The sequence below is a fragment of the Syngnathus leptorhynchus genome, chromosome 7 (assembly GCF_054491065.1).
Source record: "Syngnathus leptorhynchus isolate UIUO chromosome 7, UIUO_Slep, whole genome shotgun sequence".
Classification (NCBI taxonomy): domain Eukaryota; kingdom Metazoa; phylum Chordata; class Actinopteri; order Syngnathiformes; family Syngnathidae; genus Syngnathus; species Syngnathus leptorhynchus.
This window is the reverse complement of record NC_141201.1, coordinates 2,233,315-2,253,608: the sequence shown is the minus strand read 5'-3', so window position 1 is coordinate 2,253,608 and position 20,294 is coordinate 2,233,315. Positions and strand designations below refer to the sequence as shown.

The 20,294-nt window shown below is 46.9% G+C and overlaps 2 protein-coding genes across 10 annotated transcripts; one reads left to right on the top strand and one right to left on the bottom strand.

Moving 5' to 3' along the window:
- The first annotated feature begins 1,284 nt into the window (after nucleotides 1-1,284).
- On the top strand, nucleotides 1,285-15,316 carry synrg (synergin, gamma). 8 transcript variants are annotated; one of them, XM_085916079.1, is made up of 24 exons: nucleotides 1,285-1,352; nucleotides 2,312-2,352; nucleotides 2,777-2,982; nucleotides 3,120-3,247; nucleotides 3,534-3,639; nucleotides 3,706-3,817; nucleotides 4,033-4,398; nucleotides 4,739-5,017; nucleotides 5,605-5,679; nucleotides 5,754-5,950; nucleotides 6,157-6,393; nucleotides 6,465-6,604; nucleotides 6,857-6,972; nucleotides 7,044-7,106; nucleotides 7,806-8,681; nucleotides 11,375-11,869; nucleotides 12,008-12,171; nucleotides 12,245-12,298; nucleotides 12,449-12,545; nucleotides 12,616-12,764; nucleotides 13,515-13,625; nucleotides 13,712-13,750; nucleotides 14,577-14,609; nucleotides 14,835-15,316. In XM_085916079.1, exons 1-24 carry the CDS (start codon nucleotides 1,318-1,320, stop codon nucleotides 14,964-14,966), a joined length of 4,251 nt encoding a protein of 1,416 aa, XP_085772205.1. In that variant the 5' UTR covers nucleotides 1,285-1,317; the 3' UTR covers nucleotides 14,967-15,316. The 8 variants fall into 8 exon arrangements, with proteins under 8 accessions (XP_085772205.1, XP_085772209.1, XP_085772203.1 ...); XM_085916082.1 differs by having other exon boundaries at nucleotides 1,337-1,536; XM_085916080.1 differs by lacking the exon at nucleotides 1,285-1,352 and adding an exon at nucleotides 1,608-2,244.
- Nucleotides 15,317-15,402: 86 nt separating this feature from the next.
- dusp14 (dual specificity phosphatase 14) lies at nucleotides 15,403-17,412 on the bottom strand. 2 transcript variants are annotated; one of them, XM_085916085.1, is made up of 2 exons: nucleotides 17,274-17,412; nucleotides 15,403-16,698 (listed from the first exon to the last, which is right to left on the bottom strand). In XM_085916085.1, the coding sequence occupies exon 2, from the start codon at nucleotides 16,624-16,626 to the stop codon at nucleotides 15,979-15,981; it is 648 nt and encodes a 215-aa protein (XP_085772211.1). In that variant the 5' UTR covers nucleotides 16,627-16,698; nucleotides 17,274-17,412; the 3' UTR covers nucleotides 15,403-15,978. The 2 variants fall into 2 exon arrangements, with proteins under 2 accessions (XP_085772211.1, XP_085772213.1); XM_085916087.1 differs by having other exon boundaries at nucleotides 17,270-17,405.
- Nucleotides 17,413-20,294: the final 2,882 nt, after the last annotated feature.

Here is a 20,294-nt window from a genome sequence, read left to right as displayed (position 1 = left end):
CTCCCGACCCCTGACCCCTGCTGTGCCGCCTCCTCCGTGAGGCCCTTTGGGGCACAGCTGGAGTTGATGTAGCATCCTTTCTTGTGACACCGCCAAACATGCCGACACATTCAGCACGCGCCTTCCTCAGTTTTGCCACAAGGTCAACCACAATTCAAAGTTTATTTTCCATCTATGTCCATTTTATAATTAAAGTTCAGTTGGATTTTCAGATTTTTCATTTCCATCACGGGTTGGGGTTTCAAAGGGATGTCAAGCCTGATAACACAAACTTGCAGAGTTGCACCACCAATTTTGTTCTATCTGTAGGCCTACTGTAAAAAAATAAAAACAAAAACGTTTTCTTCCATTGTAATGCAAGGTGTTAAAGTGCTCATACGTTTCGAGGCGAATGTCTGACAGATTGATGTTGTCATGCTGATGCTGTCGCAGCTTTGTCATGATTTACGGCACACAAGTTAATGTTCACCTTTCTCGGCCCATCACTATTCACCAGTATAGGGGTACAAGAGATTTCAGGGGGGGGGGGGGGGGGGGGCTGACCTGGAGGGGGGTCCGCTCTGATCTGATCCCAGAGAGGAGACAGCCACAGCCACAAAGTGATGGAGCCTCATCGGGCTTCTAATGAAGCTCAATTGGAGGCGTGAATAGTTGCAAACATCTGTAATGGGTTGCAGTGTAATCACGAATGGGTGACATCGTTAATCACTCTCCTGGGACTAATAATGGATATTCAGCTATTGAGATTCAAAGTGTTGAAAATATGGTGCCTCCACCTCAACTCCAGACAAAGTGCTCAGGGCTGGGTTTCAATTTGGGGCTTTACATTTCCAAACCTGCATCATAGGCTGAAATAAGACTTATGATTTTTTTTTATTGAGGTTGCAAACAAAAGTTGGAGTTTCAAGTGGTTTTGGAAGTTAGAGAATCAAGCCAGGGTTTCATATAAGGGTTTCAAACAAGTGTTAGTGATTCAAATGAGGAATTGAAATCTAGATTAGAATTCAAAACAAGGGTGAGTGCTTCTTGGTATGGTTTCTAGCCTGGATTAAGATTTCAAATTGAGGTTTGGCTGCTGTTACTTTGACTGTTCCACTTTATTAGCCAGCCTGGCAGGTGGCAACAATGCAACTGCTTTGTTGTGACACTCAATGGCTGCCGTGGTTGTATTTACCGATGAAAAGATAAACACTGACACCTATCAGTCAATGCGTGAACTGCAGCAACCCCACACTGAGACGCGCCTGCGAGACCGAACGCGGGGCTTACTGCATTTAGAATGACGTCAACTCCGGCCTTCCTCCTGCCCTTCTCAAGATGGCGCTGCGGCCGGGATCATCGGGTGGCGGCAGGTACTCAAGTGGCTTTACAATTCTCTTTATCTCCGTTTAGTCATGTTTTTTTTTTCGACATTTATCTACAACCTACACACGCTTAGCCTCTATGTGGTCACCGAGGTGGCTTAAGAGCGACGTCGACACCGGCAGGTTTTGTGGTTGAAGCCAGCTGACGAGATGGCTGGTTGCCATAGCTAAGGTTAGCAGCTGGCTTCTGTCACAGGAGGAATCGACCACGATAATCAAGACAGACTGACTCTTAATATGTTTTGTTTTTTAAATGAACAGTAACACGAATCGAAAGAGCTTTGATATGTAGTTATGACGTTATATATGTCGGTTTAATAACGTAAATGCACGGGCCCATAGCGGGAGCTATTCAAACAATACTGTACTGTAATATTGGAAACAAAACGTCCTGTTAATCATAAAACACCAAGGAATTGAACAAAGTCTAATGTCTGTTTTGACAGAGTAAGATGAATAAAACAAAACACGAGTCATGTAAAAAATAAACCATAAATATCCTATTGCAGCAGGTGTAATGAAGCTTTTTTCTTTTCTTTTTGGCCATAAACAAAGAATATCAAGATGAATACAAACAATGAAAACGAAACATTTACGAATAATATCAAGAATACTTGTAAGATAGCAACATTTTCCCAGTTTAAAGCGTTATACCGATATTGCTTTTATTCTGAAAGACCAAGCCGACTACTTCCGGTAGTATATTGCTGCTAAATTTAGCCATTGCTAACTTTCAAGTGATTAACCTCACACAAAACTCGACTCACGTTTTTTCCCGCTCACTGCAGAATAAAGACATCAATCATTTTCATATATTTTTCATGCTGTGTGCCTGAGCCCCGTAAATAATGAATGAATGGACGACAGTGATACGGCACAGGTGAAACTGAAGCCCAGCTAGTGTGGGTGAAAAGTGCATAACCCGTTTTTGTTTTCTCCCCCTTCAGTTTCATGTATCCTGTTGGAGGGAGCTTGGGACCGCCGCAAGGTGAGCCACAATATATGTTCACAAGTTTTTGACAGATGTAAACAACAAAAACAGCCACCTTACTCAATTAAAATAAGCACAATTAGGAGAACGTATCCACAGTCTCCCAACGAACACGTCGACTCGCATGGTGACTCCAGAAGGCTCCGACTGTCATGTAACTCATCGTCTGCTCTGGCAAACATTGCATATGATAATCGTCTTCGTTTCGCTCCAAGCTGTCAGAAAACAGATTGGCTTCTTGTTGGTCTGATCTTTCCCGAGCTGCTCGACAAATTCAATCACCAAGTCGTTAGCTACTTTTCTATCAACGTTTCCCCTCAGTGCGTATAAGCGATGGAAAGCAAAAGTACAAATACTGAGTTTATTACAGTTATCCATACTGTCAATAAACAACAGATTATCGTTTTTATTTTGTGCGCAGGCTTGGTGCCCCTACAGCAGCAGCAGCAGCAGCAACTTCCACAACAGCCGCAGCAGCAGCAGCAGCAGCAGCATCAACAACAGCAGCATCAGCAGCATCAGCAGCAACAGGGTTTCCCAATGGTTCAGGTCATGCAACCAAATATGCAAGGCATGATGGGAATCAACTTTGGGGGTCAGATGCCTCCAGGAGCCATGCCAATGCAGGTGGGTTCCGGACTATTCTCACCTATTCTTTATCCTCTGCAGCGTTCATTTCATTTACCCAATGAATTAATCGTCATGAACCAACGGTAGAATTCTTCATTTAATTGCGTGATGGGAAAACAAATGTCATGTCATAGGCCGGCATGGCGATCGGGATGCAGGCCCCCGGAATGGCGTTCATGGGCCGGCCCCAATTTATGGGCATGAGACCCGCCGGCCCACAATATACTGCCGACATGCAGAAGCAAATGGCCGAGGAGCTCCAGTAAGAGAAACGCGCCTTCTCTCTCTCTCTCTCTCTCTCTCTCTCTCTCTCTCTCTCTCTCTCTCTCTCTCTCTCTCTCTCTCTCTCTCTCTCTCTCTCTCTCTCTCTCTCTCTCTCTCTCTCTCGCGCGCGCTCTCTCGCTCTCTCGCTCTCTCTTTCTCTCTCTCTCTCTCTCTCTCTCTCTCTCTCTCTCTCTCTCTCTCTCTCTCTCTCTTGAGAACATCTTTCATCTATTTATAGAATTGCACTCTCCAGGTTGTCTGTGTTACTTTTATTTTTTTTGTAGGAAGCGTTTGGAGCAGCAGCAGAAGATGCTGGAGGAGGACAGGAAACGGCGGCAGTTTGAGGAGCAAAAGCAGAAGCTCAGGCTGCTCAGTAGCGTCAAACCCAAGGTGAGAAAAGTTCGGTCGCCAGCTTTTGCTTCCAGTCACTCACACGGACTTTTTATTTTTGTACAGATGGGGGAGAAGAGTCGGGACGACGCCCTGGAGGCGATCAAGGGGAACCTGGACGGTTTCAGCAGAGACGCCAAGATGCACCCCACGCCGTCGTCACAGAGCAAGAAAACAGGTACAGCTCCACGTTAGCCCCATTTCATTTGGATAACAAACAGATGGCTCAGATCACCAATGGGAAAAAAAAAAAAAAACAATCGCATGCGTACGCAGATGATTCTACTACAGCGCCCCCTTCTGCGAGGAGGACCTGCTGTCTGAACCCGACTTCATTTGTCGTGCACAAGTCCGTATGTGTGTTCCATCATCGCGATTTGTTCCTTCTTGCAGACCTGACTTCATCATCATCATCTTCACCATCTTCATCCCACTCATCTGTCACCACTCCCTCCCTCCTCCCGCCTTTGTCCAAGGCCGATGATGAATTTAGTGACTTTCAAGGGCCCACCTCTTCCATCTCCTCCTCCTCCTCTTCTTCCTCTGCGGCCTCCCACAGGACCGTCATGACGGGCTCCCTCACGACCGTTTTGCCCGAGGAGGACGAGGAGTTTAGTGACTTTGTTCAGGGTCCCGTTGGTTCGGCAGACTCGCGCCTTTCCTCTCAAGTCCTCCCTTCCCTCCCTTCCTCTGTGTCCATTCCCACTGCCGCTCCTTCACACTCTGCCATCAACAGCAGCTCACAAACTTCATTTCAAGGTACAGTATGTCAAATATGCCGTCGCGAGTCCATTAGCAAACCATATCGGCCAGCCTGCTAGCTAACGCCGTTCATTCATTAGCCGGTCCTTCAATGATAGCAATCATTTGTATGAATTTCTAGCCCGTCTGTTTTGAAATCAACTTATCTGATGAAACGCAAATTAGGGTCAGCGTGCTGTTTCCCAAGAAATGACATCGTGTCACATCTTTTTCATTTGAAGCCGCAAGTCAAAAGCCATTTTCTCAGTTTCCTCAGTGCTCAGCCTTGGTCAAAAGACAGCTGATAAAAAAAAAAAAAAAAAACACGCTTGTTCCCCGTTCGCCCCCCTCCCTCTAGGCCCGTCCTTGGAAGAGAAGCTTTTCTCCTCTTGCGACCTCACCGCCGGCAAGACGGCGCACTTGAACTTTAAAGCCAGGCAGATTTTGACGGATATGAGTCCCAGAGCTAAAGTTTCCGCCCAGTTTCAGAGCAGCAGTAAGTCCAGGAACTGGGCCGCGCCCTCCGGGGACTTAAGTCTCCAGTCGGTCTTCGTCACGGAAAGGCCGCCCGAGGCCCTCGCGTCGGGGCCCGGCGCGGCCCCGACCGCTGCCTCCCGTCCGAGCAGTGATCACAGCGGTGAGAGAAGCCATTTTCTTCCAAGACCGCCGCATCTTCTTCTGCCACTAAAAGCGCCGCTTCCCTCTTGGCTTTCAAAACACATTTTGTCCGCAATCAAATCAAGCCGACATCTTGAATCCTTTTGATGGTGGGGGGGGTTTTCGGGTACTCTCATCTTTACAGCCTTTCCGCTCGACTTATTTGCAGGTTTTCTACATCCAGCATCTCTTGAGGAAATCTCTTGCTGCTTCTTTCTGCCCGCTTTGCCTTAACATGGATGCGCATTGACTTTATGTTCCCCCCCCCGTTTGTGTCATCGAGGCAAACACCGAGGCTGTTCATTCATGTGCGCTAGTACCTTGTCTTTCAAGCTTATTTCCTTCTGTGTTATGCTAAAAAAAAAAAAAAAAAAATCTATTTTTGTCTCACATCTGCATCAAGCTTTCTGGTTTTTGTGCAGTTCTGGATTCCAGCAGGGGTTCAGCTGCCAAGAGACTTGGCAACTAGCATCTTGTATTCTCCTTCAACAAATAACACTGTGTGTGTGTGTGTGTGTGTGTGTGTGTGTGTGCGTGTGTGTGTGTGTGTGTGTTTGATTACAACAGTTGGTGTGTATCCACAACAAGAACACATGCAGTCCATGCCGCCAGCTTGGCTTTACAACGATAGCCTCATCCCAGGTGAGCTTTGAATTTGAAGTATTAAATTGAGTCGGGAACATTTTTGTCTAAATGTCTTCCTTTTCTGCCCTCAGAGATGTTCAAAAAAGTCCTGGAGTTCAGTATGACTCCGGCTGGCATCGACACGGCCAAGCTGTACCCGCTTCTCATGTCGTCGGGTCTTCCTCGGGAGGCCTTGGGCCAAATCTGGGCATCGGCCAACCGCACTACGCCCGGCATGCTGACGAAGGAGGAGTTGTACACCGTGCTGGCGCTGATCGCTGTCGCTCAGGTGAAACTCCAGTCACAATTTTGAAAAATCGTTTCTATTTATTGAATGAAATGTGTATTTTTCTTTTCAGGACCTTTTATGTCATTCATTAATAGGAATGTATTATATTTGGTTAAACTGCAACAATACATTTTTTAAAGAAATAAATAAAATGATAAATAATTAAATGATAAATAATCAAATAAGAATGTATATGTGTGTCTCAGAGCGGCCTGCCTGCAATGAACGTGGAAATCCTCAGTCAGTTTCCATCCCCGCCGGTGCCCAACCTGCCGGCCCTGGCCATGGCTTTAGCCCCCGTCATGCCCCAGCACCAGCAGCCCATGATGACCCACCCGCCCATGGCCATGCCCACCCCAGCCCCGACAGTCATGCCCCCCATGACGGCGCCGCAGGCTCCTCCTGCACCCGCCAACTTTGTTGCAAATTTCCCTCCTGCCCAGGTAACATTTCACCTACCAGTCCTCAGTTTTTCCACTGATGCAGGCTCACCAAACCATCCAAACACTTCTAGGGGACCAAAGTAGAAGACGACGACTTCCAGGACTTCCAGGAGGCGCCCAAGGCTGGAACCGGCGACCAGGCCTTCACTGACTTCCAGGGCGAATCCAGCGCAAAGTTCCCCGCCAGTACGGCGGCGCAGCATCAAAACAGGTAACGCTTTCATATTCACATCAGTCAGCCATCATTTCCGCCTCGGAGGAAGCTCCTCGGCATCACAATGAGTTTAGGTCAGCTACTAATGAATTCATTTCAATTCACAAACCTAATTATACATGAAGAGATGAAGATGAGGCGAAACGAAATTATCCGGCATCATTCCCTCACTTTTGTTGGGACGGTGGAGAATTTTGAGCAATGAGGCAAAGACCCAGATTGTAGTTGTCACCATCTGATCTCTTTCAGCGCACCCGCCATGTTGACTCCTCTATCCGGGGCCTCGTCGGCCTCCTCTGATAAGTACGCCGTCTTCAAGCAGCTGTCCGTGGAGCAGCCCTCAGAAGTGGCACTCCCTCCATCAGGTACACCTTTGGTGCCTTATTTCACATCTTTGTTGGATGCATTTGACATTGCATTTTCTCCTCACATCTAGACGGAGGAGACAAATACAGTGTGTTCAGACACTTAGAAAACCCCACAGACAAGAAGCCACTAGGTAAGAATTTTGCAGAGGGTCTCAAAGTTTCGCCGAAAAATCTGTCGCTTTCCACCGTACCGCCGTCACGACCGCCATTACATTTCATGACCTTGTATTTGAAATTCTTTTTGAAAGATAAAGCCAAGTTGGCCGAGGTCAGCTCTACTTTGTTTTTTCACAGCGTCGTTGTTGATCTCAATTGTTTTGCCCCTCCTCGTTTCATTAGAACAGTTTGGAATGGGGACCAGTCTTACCAGTCCAGTAAGTCCTGCCCTTAGTCTGCAGTGAACTAGTGCTCGTTTTTTAGAGTGTATTCTGCGTGTTTTTTTTTTCTTTTTTCTTTCGCACGTGAGTGCAGCTTTGCCAAGATCGGGAATCCTTCCTCGGAAGACGAGTCAAGTCAACCGCCACAAGGTGCCAGGAACAATTTAGCCTAGCATCAGTTTGGTGTCCATGGATTATCTGGTCAAATTGAATTTTGGAATTGACCTCATGGCACTGGTGGCATGCAGCAGTTGTTGCAGCTGCAAACTTGACTTCCTTCCTGACCATGCACACCCACCCAAGGCAGAATTTTTTTTTGGGATGGACTCGTGGGAATTTATTTACTCGAGGATTCGTTTCGCCCCTAGTGTGCAGTGTGATGATGATCTTTTAAATGCGTGGCAGATGCTCTCTTTCCGTCGCCAAAAGTTTGTTTTGTGCTTTGCCCCGCAGGTGAGGGGTTTGCCGATTTCAAGTCTGTCCGAAGTGACGACGGCTTCACGGACTTTAAAACCGCAGACAGCGTTTCTCCACTAGAGCCTTCGGAGCAGGCCAAGATCTTCCAGCCTACCTTCCCTTCTGCTTTCCCAAACTCTCAGTCTTTGCAGCAGCAACAGCAGCCGCCGCCAGCCGCTTCGATTTCTCAAGGCAAGAACCCTCTCAACATGGCAGACCTGGATCTATTCTCCACTATGGCGCCCTCCGCTCTGCCCGCCTCCGACACACAAACTGGCACATTAGCTAATTCTCTGGTGCCCCCACTGGGCGCCGCCAAGCCGCCCAGCTTTGGGGACTTTGGCCTATTTGGCGCTTCATCCTCAGATGCCGCTCCAGCTCCCGCGGTGGCGCCGCCGCAGGACGACTTTGCCGACTTCATGGCGTTCGGGAGTTCCGGCGGCGAGCCCAAAAGCGAGAGTAGCGCGGCCGTCCGCGTTGAGAACGTCTCTCAGCAGAGCTCGGACAAGTACGACGTGTTCAAGCAGCTGTCCTTAGAAGGCGGCGGCGGCCTGGCCTACGACGACGCCAAGGACAGCGGCGACGATTTTGCCGACTTCCAGTCGTCCAAATTCTGCACGGCGCTCGGCGCCTCGGAAAAGACCCTGGTGGACAAGGTGGCCGCCTTCAAGGGCAAGGAAGACTGCGCCTCAGTCAAGTCCCTGGACCTCCCGTCCATCGGGAGCAGCAGCGCCGGGAAGGACGACTCTGAGGACGCGCTGTCGGTGCAGCTGGACATGAAGCTCACTGACGTGGGCGGGGACTTGAAGCACGTGATGTCGGACAGCTCGCTGGATCTCACTGGGCTCTCGTCCCACCAGCCGCCCGCTACAGGTGAGGAACTAGTGCGCTTGCTCTGGTGAGGAGCCCTCTCACTCTTACGCACGCACACACACACACACACACACACACACACACACACACACACACACACACACACACACACACACACGCGCACACATATATATGCGCACACACACATACACACACACCCGTACACAATACGTTCAAGTATTCATGATATTGTAACATATCAATTTGGATGTTAAGCACTCCATTCCAACCTCATCCTCATTATTCATTTATTTATCTATTCATCTATCTATTCATCTATCTATTTATGTATCTGTATTTATTCGGTCATTTAAATCCTCTTGGTTCTATTAGAATATTTTATTCCATCACATTGTCCCCCTCCCCTGTCGCCATAATTTAATATTGTCCACTTGACAAGGAAAGTTGCTTTTTTAAAACCGCTAACAAAATTTGAACCTCGTCGTAACTATTCTCGGTCGCAAACTCTCTGACTCTGGTTTTTCTCCCTTTGTTTCTTTAAAAAAAAAAAAAAAAAAAAAAAAAAAAAAATTCTCCAAGTGATGCTCGCATTTGATGCCCACCCAAAATGACATGTAGATATGGCCTATAGATACCACAAGATGGCGGCACAGCACATTTTTTCCATTAGACGCAAATTTCCTGAAAAACTCAAGCTACACTCCTTCTCTTTAACATCCTTGCCACCACAAGATGGCGCCAAAGTAACATTTCCATATTAGACATGGCTTTGACCTGAGCAGAAAATTAGTTTTTCAGCAAACAACCATGAATAGGGGCCTAACCCATTCATTCACTCACTCATCAGCCATTCATTTATTTTCATACACAAGATGATTGAATCTCGTTGCGCATCGTCATTGCCTTATAAATAAAAACATTTAGGACATAAAGAAACACAACATGGCCGCATTCCAACGCCGCTCGCTAGTCCTTCTGTAGTGGCTGGCTCCGTTCCAATATATTTTTATCTAATGCAGTTTTCGAAGAGCCACAGAGCATCTCGTGTCGTTCAACTCGGTTTGACCGCCGCCTGTTTCTGAACACGCACATACTCGACGACGTACTCCTTAAAGAGACAGTATTCCTTTTGTCAATTGGCTTCCCATACGGTGCACAGAAGGAAACTGTTTTTTATTTGGTCACATCGCCTTGCCCATCATGCCCTGCTTCCTGCTGCCTTTTTTTCAATTTGTGAAATTGACAAGTACACAGACCACCCTAGATGCCATTTGATGTGATTGGGGGGGGGGGGGGATGTACTATATTTCTGAATTGTATTTTTATGACAGTGGCGAGGCACAAGTTGTGATATCCGATAGATTCCAACAATTTTGACGACTCTCACACACCGTCATTCGAGCGAGAGGGAAAAGGATACTGTCTCTTTAAATCTTCTTTTCGGACGTACTTTTTGCAGTTTTTGGGCTGCTTACGAATAACCCTTTGAGTGCTTAACAACTTGACAGAATTGTTTCAAAGCACAGAATGTGACCAATTTACAGCCTCTGCATTGCAAATGTTTTTCTGTTTTGTTTTGTCTTTTTGAGTCCTCAAAGGGTTTTCCGTAGTGTTTCCTTGTTGCTTTCCAACCTGGTAGTTGAATGGATTTATTTGCTCACCTTCTCCGAATGACTGATTTGAGTCTGTGAATGTGCCTTGTCACTCTGCTTTTGTGCTTTTCATTTTTCTTTTTCTGCCCTTTTGCTCCCGACTCTGCATGCCCCTTGTACAATGCAACAAATCTGAAGTCTAGTTTTACACTGTTAGTTTGCCAAAAAAGCTCTTCTTGTAACAATAGACCTCAATTCTACTTTGTGACCTTTTTCTGGCTCTCTTCTCTTCTCTCATGTTGTGGTAATAAATATTCTCCTTGGTATGGCTCAAAAATGGGTGACGTCTTATTTTTCCTTCTTCTTCCTTTCAATGATTCACATACAGCACTAGATCCTTGTCAATTTCACAAATTGCTTTTTTTGGGGGCTGCTTTGGACGCGACAAAAAAAAAAAAAAGTTGGGCAACATTTAAATGATGCTGCTGTTGCTGTGCGCGCGTGTGTTATTATTGTTAATTTATTACCGAGTAGGCTTTTTATTGCTACATTTTATGTTATTTTTATACCTAATATAGATTATGTTGACATTTTTCACAATGACTACCTAATTCAGGTCGTGTATAATTTCATTCCCAACACTGAACACAAACCCTGAACTAGGCCTGAACCTCTCGTTTGACCAAACGATTAAAGGGGAAGTCAAGTCAAAAATGTTCTTTATATGTTCTTCAAAACTTGACGTTTTTTGGAATACGAAGAAACCAGCAAAATCCCATTTCCGCCTCCGTGTCAGGGGCCGGCGGCCATTTTGCCACTGGCTGTCAACTGAAAAATGACATCGCGGTTGCTCAGGGTTACAACCAATCACGGCTCAGCTTGCGATAGTCACGTGACCAAACCCAGAAAACAGGTGGCTAAAGCTCCTCGTGAATGAAATTCTCCCCCCCCCTCCCATTTAAAATGATCACAACGAACCAGTCTGCTATTTTAAAACCAACATCCAGTCAGAGGGGCCAGACAAAGCTAAAGCAAATTATGATAATATCTTCTTTACTTTCATCAATGACACAACATCTTAGGATAGGATAGCGAGTTTTTTGTCACACGCTGCCATGGATGTCTTTGCTGTCTTTGCAGAGGGAGACGACGTCAAATTCGACCCGTTTGGGACTTCGGGCCTCAGCAGCCTGGCCAATTACGATTGGTCGGACCGGGAGGAGTGCGGCTCCGGCGAGCTCCAGAAGCCACAGGGCCACGGTGGCGTCGCCCCGCCGCCTTTCACACCCGCTCAAAAAGCCGAACTCAACCCGGAAAGCTCGTCCGCCGACGTGGCCCCGTCCCTCCGAGCCGAGGATGACCAATTCAAAGACTTCGCCGACTTCACCGGCAGCGAACAGCAGGGCGGGGAAGACCAAGACGATTTTGGGGACTTTGCCGGAACCGGTTCAGAGAAGCCCGATTCGCCTCCCGAGACCGGCCTGAGCGACACCTCGGACAACTTTGGCGCCTTCCAGGGCGACAAGCCCAAGTTTGGCAAGTCCGACTTCCTGAAGGCCAGCACTCAGCCCAAAGTCAAATCCAGCGAGGAGATGATTAAGAATGAGCTGGCCACATTTGACTTGTCTGTTCAAGGTGAGCTTTTTTTTTTTTTTTTTTCTTCACCTAGATTATCTGAAGCTCCAAACAATTCCCATTTTTCAAAAAAGCCACCAAATCAAAGCAGTCACGTGTTTGAACTTGATTCAAAGTTCCTGCTCGTCTGACCTTCAGGCTCCCACAAGCGCAGTCACAGCTTGGGCGAGAAGGAGATGTCTCGCCCGCCCGCATCCGTGCCTCCAGAGCAGCCCTTCCGAGACCGTTCCAGCACCCTGAGCGAGAAGCCCACCTTGCCCGTCATCCGGGACAAGTACAAGGATCTGACGGGGGAGGTGGAGGTGAACCTCAGCGTCTCAACCACTCGTTATCATCGTTGTTATTTTGAATCATTTTTGTTTTGCGACCTTGCAGGAGAGCGAGCGCTATGCTTACGAGTGGCAGAGGTGTTTGGAAAGTGCTCTTGAGGTTTGTACGTCACACAAATTAGGTGATTCTTTCATGTACCACTAGAGGGAGCCTGTGTACTGCTAATGTTACACCTGAAGAATTCATGCTTTAGGATGGCTCTTTGTTTTTTGTTTTTTTTTAATAATAATACGGTCTTTCCACTTCAAGGTCATCACCAAAGCCAACAACACGCTGAACAGCATCAGCAGCTCCTCCGTGTGCACGGAGGTCATCCAGTCCGCCCAGGGCATGGAGTATCTTCTGGGTAAGCGCCCCCACGCACGCCTCCATGCTACAAGGCTAATGCTAACCGCCCTTACGTGGTTTTGCGTCAGGTGTGGTGGAAGTCTACCGCGTGACCAGGCGGGTGGAGCTGGGCGTCAAGGCCACTGCGGTGTGCTCAGAGAAGCTCCAGCAGCTGCTGAAGGACATCAGCCGCGTGTGGAACAACCTCACCAGCTTCATGTCGCTGGCCAAGCTGGTGGTGAGCCCACGCCCTTTGCACGCATTGTTCAGACTCCACTTGGAATCGCCTAACTTGACTCGACATCTTTTCACTTCACTAGAAATCGACATTTAATTTGTCCCTCGGCTTTTGACCGCAATGTCCCAAAACCGAAGCTTTCTTCGACGGCACCTCTCGTAAACAAATCCTTGAGTGTAATTTGAAACGAGTTAAGAGTGATGGAGGAAACGGCTAATCGGCCTAATTGAGGAATTTAGTCTTCTCGTTTGTGGGAAAGGTTAATTGCCACCAAGGGAGACGCAATGCAGGCTGTCATTGACGTTTCAACAGGTGAATTGATTTATAAAAAAAAAGAAGAAAAAAAAAAGCCTGTGTTCAAATTCAGACGACGCCACAAAATGACTCGAAGCTCGCAACAACGTGCGACTGATCCCGTCCGATGGACGCTCGCCTCCGCTTTCGACACTCGCCCACGCACAGGCTGCCAATAGAGCGGCAAAAAAACGGCGCGTTCCCGAACAGAAGGCCTCCGATAACATCGTGGAATTTAAGACAGCTGGCGCCGTTAACTCCGGATCGATCCGCCATTGATCCTTTTTCCCGTGTTCACAACAGCGGGAACGACAATACAGTCAAGCGCTTGTGTGTAAACAGAGCAGAAGACCTGACAAGATTGGCCGGCCGTGTGCTCATCCATGCACAGCGCCAAAAGCCGCTTGAGAGCGTTTGGCGCTCACACTATTGCTTTTTGTTGTGTCTCTTGCGCAGCCCGATGAAAGCTCTCTGGATTTCACCTCCTGCATCCTGCGCCACGGCATTAAGAACGCCAAGGAGTTGGCGTGCGGCGTGTGCCTGCTCAATGTGGACTCTCGCAGCAAGGTTGGCGACACGCACACACACACGCACAAAAGCAGCATTGCCAGCGTCTGTCTGTCTGTCTGTCTGACTGTGGGACGTGTTTGCAGATGAAAGAAGCAAGCGCGCTGGGACGTCTTTTTAAACGAGTAGGACAATTGTGGTTGCAATCTTTTTGCCTTTGGTGGGGGGGGTGGGGTGAGGTGCTGGCTGGCCTCTTTCTCTCTCGTGGATGGGCTTGGTGTGTGTGTGGGCGGCTAATTTGGCTCTTCTTTTAACTTGCTTCCAGTTATTCTGTTTAGTGTGGATGGTGGCCTCTTATTTGTTCCCAAAATGAACCAAAAAATCCATGACTTTTGGTCAAACCTCCTTTTTGTTCACGATTTGGTTCATTTTCTAAATCCAGCTCCCAAATTGAAACGAACTCTCAAGTTTTGCTTCCATTTTGGATCTTTCTCCAGGGTTCCTTCGTTCCGAGACTTTTTGTCTTCCAATGTCTGCCGCAGCGTAGAAATGCCAAGCGTCACTGCAGCAGTGGGAGAAATGTGAAGCTTTGACATTGCGCCTTAGTAACTGTTGCCATGTTAGCCATTGAGCAATCAGCGGTCGGCGGGGTGCTTTTAGCGCACAATCAATGTGGCTCATTGTTGTCTGCTCGCTCGCTGGCTCGCTGGCTGGCTGGCTCGCTCTGTATCGAAGCACAAATTCTTGAAAGGTGAGGAGCCAGTCAAAGCACACTGGCCATTGTGCATTGTACGTGCACCAAAAACAATTTCTGCCAATGTGGATTCACACCTTTTTATTCGGAAGGGGCGTGAATAATGAGCCACATGCTGCTTCACCAAGTCTGCAGACGAGCTTTCTAGTCTAGTGGCGGTTGTGCTTTTGCTGCGTAGGCCACATTGTAGGAGAGTGGCGTTTCCGCCGCCGCCTCCTTTTTTCGTGTCCACCGTGTTGACTGTGTTTTGATTTCAGGCGTTGACTCCAGAAAGTGTCGGGAGGTCCATGGTAAATATCGACTCGAATTCCATATTGTAGATTTGAGCTCGCAATTTGATCATCATAACATAACCCCGGTTTGAAAGCGTATTTTGTTTGAGACTCAAATGTCTGGATGACTTCAAAGATATCCAAATACATTCTTGGAATGAAAGCAGTTTGGATGTGAATCCCACATTTACACATACTGTGATGTTTTCTTCAAAAAGGATTGTTGCCCCCCCTCTTCTTCAGGCGTTCAACTCTGAGACAGACAACTTCAAGCTGGTGTACGGCGGGCACCAGTATCACGCCAGCTGCGCCAACTTCTGGATCAACTGCGTGGAGCCCAAACCGCCGGGTCTCATCTTGCCCGACCTGCTGTGAGTGACCAACTTTCACTTTTTTTTTTTTTCTATTTATTCACCTAGTCACGTCCACTGGCGGCCATTTTACTCTTTGTGACTGGATCCTGTCAAAAGCTTGAAGTTACTCGTTGGAATTGAACAAAACGGATTGCTGACTTGAATGTGCTCTTCTTTTAAATGTCACTTTCCACGTTTTTAAATTCTTCTTGGCTGGAAGACACATTGATTTTTGCTTTTTAGTTTTGAATGTCTCCCTGGGTATTTAACTGGTGTACATTTTAGCTAATGGGAGTGATGGGGTTTAGTTGGGCAAAACATCTCATTTATTTGAGTTATGTGAATGTAAATAAACAAGTGCAGCAGTTTGAATGTCTTGTCTTTTTTTTTTTTTTTTTACTGCAAACCTTTTCAAATCTGACATTTTTTTTCTCCCTGCATGCAGACTGTCCTTTTTTTTTTTTTTTTCAGATGATGGTAACGAGAAATAATTTCAAAGCGTGTGTCTTATAAACTGTACTAAACATACAAAAGCTTAACGTGACTATAAATTGTAGTCGTGTTGCAAAGAAGTCTTTATTCTTTCTTTTTCCCAAATTCAAACACAAACATTGGCACTAACACAGTCCATTGAAATTAAACAGGGATGTCAAACAATTTTTTGTAGCGGGCTACATTATTTTCCTCATTGGGCCTGCTCGACTTGTTTTTAAAATCAGAAACCAGTGAAAAAATAGACTTTTGGACTATTTTAAAAGGTTATTAGAGGTGCAAACAATTCACAATTCAGAGATTTTTTTTTTTTTCGTCACCTTTGCTGTTGCTTTATTTTGAGCGGTCACATGTAAGTCAAGATACACGGTACGAATCAAACTCAGGGGGGCTCTGCAATGCTCTCAAAAAATTGCTACCGTACACGTGACATCATGACAAACACAGTCAACATTGGGAGAGCGACCACACCCTTGTGCCGCTCTAGCCCCGAGTCTCCAGAGTTCATTGAAAAACCTCCTCGAGGATTTCTTTTTTCTTCTTCACAGTCCCCAGTAGGGCGCCAGACTGCGGCGGTCCCGCTGGTAGACGTCAGGAATGACCCCGTAGGGCGTCTGGACCATCTTGACCGAGTTCCTTCCGAAGAGCTTGCGCTCGTACTCAATTAGCTGGCGCCAGAATCCGCCGTTAGGCCGGATGACGGGACGGCGGGCCTTGACCCAGGCGTGGGCGTCAGCTAACGACACGCGGTGGTACTTCATAAGGTAGGCCAGGCACAGCGAGGCGGAGCGGCTGACGCCGGCCGCGCAGTGCACCAAGACGGCGCCCCGCTTTCGGCCCACGCTGTGGATCTTGTCGGCCACGCCGTCAAAGTAGAGCGAGATGGGCGAGTGGGGCGCGTCGGCCAGCGGCACCTTCACGTACTCCACGTGCGGCCAGTTGAAGTTGGGTAGCTCCAGCGTGGCGTTGACCACGCACGTGATGCCCTTGGACAGGAGCAGGCCGCGGTTGGATGCCACGTTGCCTCGGCTCAGGAAAAGGCCCGGTGTGATTTGAGCCATGCCGCCTTCAGGCAGCAGCCGAGGCACTGGCGCCACCGCTGTCGGCAGAGGCGCTAAGGAGGAGCTACGATGATGATGATGATGATGATGATGGTGGGGCGGAAAGTAGCCTTGACTGCGGGAACCCATGGACAAAGATGACGAGAAGTTAAACAGGAAAATCCCTCAAGAGCAGGAAGTCATAGTAGATAAAGATGACTCCTGGAAGACAACAAAAGCCCACAACAGGAGATGGTTACAACTCAGAATCTTCCAAGATGTAATCCTGACTAATTGGTCGCTACATGAAAAGCCAACCGAGACAGAACGATGCAGATGTTGCCGTGGCAACCCATAGCAATACTGGGAAACTCGAGCCAGCAAGCGATGACGTGAAAAAGTAGATCATGTACTGCAAAGCACTTCTTGGAACTTCAGGAATAACGTTGAGAATACCCGAGCTTGATTGACACTGTGGTGTGCAAAAGAACAACTAAAATGGAAGTGGGTGGAGTGCAGACCTCCCCCAAGCCTTAACGGTGTGAAGCATCAATATGGAAGCAGGCCACTTCCTTGTTATTTCAATGGCAAAGAAAAGCAACAAATATATTATATATTTTATTTTTTCTGATTTTATATAAATATATATATATATATATATATATATATATATATATATATATATATATATATATATAAATATATATATATATATATACACACATTTATAGACGCAAACAGGGATCACCAAACTGACAAAACGTTTGATATGAAATAAGTGTTGGTCACCTACCTACCACAAATGAATGAAAAGGAAGCTGTTGATCGTGACGGTTTCCTCTTCAACGCAAAGCCCGCATCAGTGAGCCGTGCTCGGCACCCAGCGTCTACTCAGTCCGCTAAATCACGCCGAGGGAAGGAGTGGGAGGGAGTCGGAGAGTGAAGAGAGGTGATGGGAGGAGGGGGAGGTCCAAGTGAAGTGCACGACACGCCAACATGACGACAAAGTCCACGCAAAGGCGTGCACGCCGCACCGCGCGACAGTGTTTGTGGGAGCAAATGGCGACACCTACAGGACACAATGAGTACTACACTAAATGAGTTTGAAACCACAACTAAGCCTTAACATCTCAGGTCATTATTCCCCTACACTACAAGCTTTAATCTATTTGTTTACCCCTGTTCGATGCCCTAATCCTACTTTTTTACCCTAGTTCGGACCATTAACCCTCATTTGAAACACTAACCCTAGTTAGAAGCACTGATCATAGCTTTATTATGAACCCTGCTCTGAAACCCTAACATTGAAAAATGTATTTTAAAAATCTTCACACTCTATGCACAGATCAAACAGCCAATCAGAAAGTGGGGGTGATTAGGTACACCTGAAAATGGCGGTGTACCTAATGGAGTGTCCGAGTGACGTCACGGATCAAACAGCCAATCAGAAAGTGGGGGTGAGGGCGGGTGTGGCATTTTTCACTTTCACTTAAGCTTTTTCCCTAATGAATTGGCCTGTCATTAGGAACACCTGAAAATGGCGGTGTACCTAATGGAGTGTCCGAGTGACGTCACAGATCAACAGCCAATCAGAAAGTGGGGGGTTGTTTGGGTGTGGCACTTTTCACTTTCATTTAAATTTTGACCATGATTTTTCCCTAATGAAGTGGCCTGTGATTAGGTACACCTGAAAATGGCGGTGTACCTAATGGAGTGTCCTTGTGACGTCACAGATCAAACAGCCAATCAGAAAGTGGGGGGTTGTTTGGGTGTGGCACTTTTCACTTTCATTTCAATTTTGACCATGATTTTTCCCTAATGAAGTGGCCTGTGATTAGGTACACCTGAAAATGGCGGTGTACCTAATGGAGTGTCCTTGTGACGTCACAGATCAAACAGCCAATCAGAAAGTGGGGGGTTGTTTGGGTGTGGCACTTTTCACTTTCGTTTAAATTTTGACCATGATTTTTCCCTAATGAAGTGGCCTGTGATTAGGTACACCTGAAAATGGCGGTGTACCTAATGGAGTGTCCTTGTGACGTCACAGATCAAACAGCCAATCAGAAAGTGGGGGGTTGTTTGGGTGTGGCACTTTTCACTTTCATTTCAATTTTGACCATGATTTTTCCCTAATGAAGTGGCCTGTGATTAGGTACACCTGAAAATGGCGGTGTACCTAATGGAGTGTCCTTGTGACGTCACAGATCAAACAGCCAATCAGAAAGTGGGGGGTTGTTTGGGTGTGGCACTTTTCACTTTCGTTTAAATTTTGACCATGATTTTTCCCTAATGAAGTGGCCTGTGATTAGGTACACCTGAAAATGGCGGTGTACCTAATGGAGTGTCCTTGTGACGTCACAGATCAAACAGCCAATCAGAAAGTGGGGGGTTGTTTGGGTGTGGCACTTTTCACTTTCGTTTAAATTTTGACCATGATTTTTCCCTAATGAAGTGGCCTGTGATTAGGTACACCTGAAAATGGCGGTGTACCTAATGGAGTGTCCTTGTGACGTCACAGATCAAACAGCCAATCAGAAAGTGGGGGGTTGTTTGGGTGTGGCACTTTTCACTTTCATTTCAATTTTGACCATGATTTTTCCCTAATGAAGTGGCCTGTGATTAGGTACACCTGAAAATGGCGGTGTACCTAATGGAGTGTCCTTGTGACGTCACAGATCAAACAGCCAATCAGAAAGTGGGGGGTTGTTTGGGTGTGGCACTTTTCACTTTCATTTAAATTTTGACCATGATTTTTCCCTAATGAAGTGGCCTGTGATTAGGTACACCTGAAAATGGCGGTGTACCTAATGGAGTGTCCTTGTGACGTCACAGATCAAACAGCCAATCAGAAAGTGGGGGGTTGTTTGGGTGTGGCACTTTTCACTTTCGTTTAAATTTTGACCATGATTTTTCCCTAATGAAGTGGCCTGTGATTAGGTACACCTGAAAATGGCGGTGTACCTAATGGAGTGTCCTTGTGACGTCACAGATCAAACAGCCAATCAGAAAGTGGGGGGTTGTTTGGGTGTGGCACTTTTCACTTTCGTTTAAATTTTGACCATGATTTTTCCCTAATGAAGTGGCCTGTGATTAGGTACACCTGAAAATGGCGGTGTACCTAATGGAGTGTCCTTGTGACGTCACAGATCAAACAGCCAATCAGAAAGTGGGGGGTTGTTTGGGTGTGGCACTTTTCACTTTCGTTTAAATTTTGACCATGATTTTTCCCTAATGAAGTGGCCTGTGATTAGGTACACCTGAAAATGGCGGTGTACCTAATGGAGTGTCCTTGTGACGTCACAGATCAAACAGCCAATCAGAAAGTGGGGGGTTGTTTGGGTGTGGCACTTTTCACTTTCATTTCAATTTTGACCATGATTTTTCCCTAATGAAGTGGCCTGTGATTAGGTACACCTGAAAATGGCGGTGTACCTAATGGAGTGTCCTTGTGACGTCACAGATCAAACAGCCAATCAGAAAGTGGGGGGTTGTTTGGGTGTGGCACTTTTCACTTTCATTTCAATTTTGACCATGATTTTTCCCTAATGAAGTGGCCTGTGATTAGGTACACCTGAAAATGGCGGTGTACCTAATGGAGTGTCCTTGTGACGTCACAGATCAAACAACCAAAATTTCAAAATGATGCAAAACTATTGAAAGGAAAATGACTTTATAATAAAAACAATTCCGCACGTCCCTGCACCCATCACCATGACAACTTACACCCGGAGCCACAGCCACGTCAGCTGACATCGACCTTGACGCTCCTGACAAGAGTCACGTGATCACTCACTCGATGGACATGACACTTTTGTCCA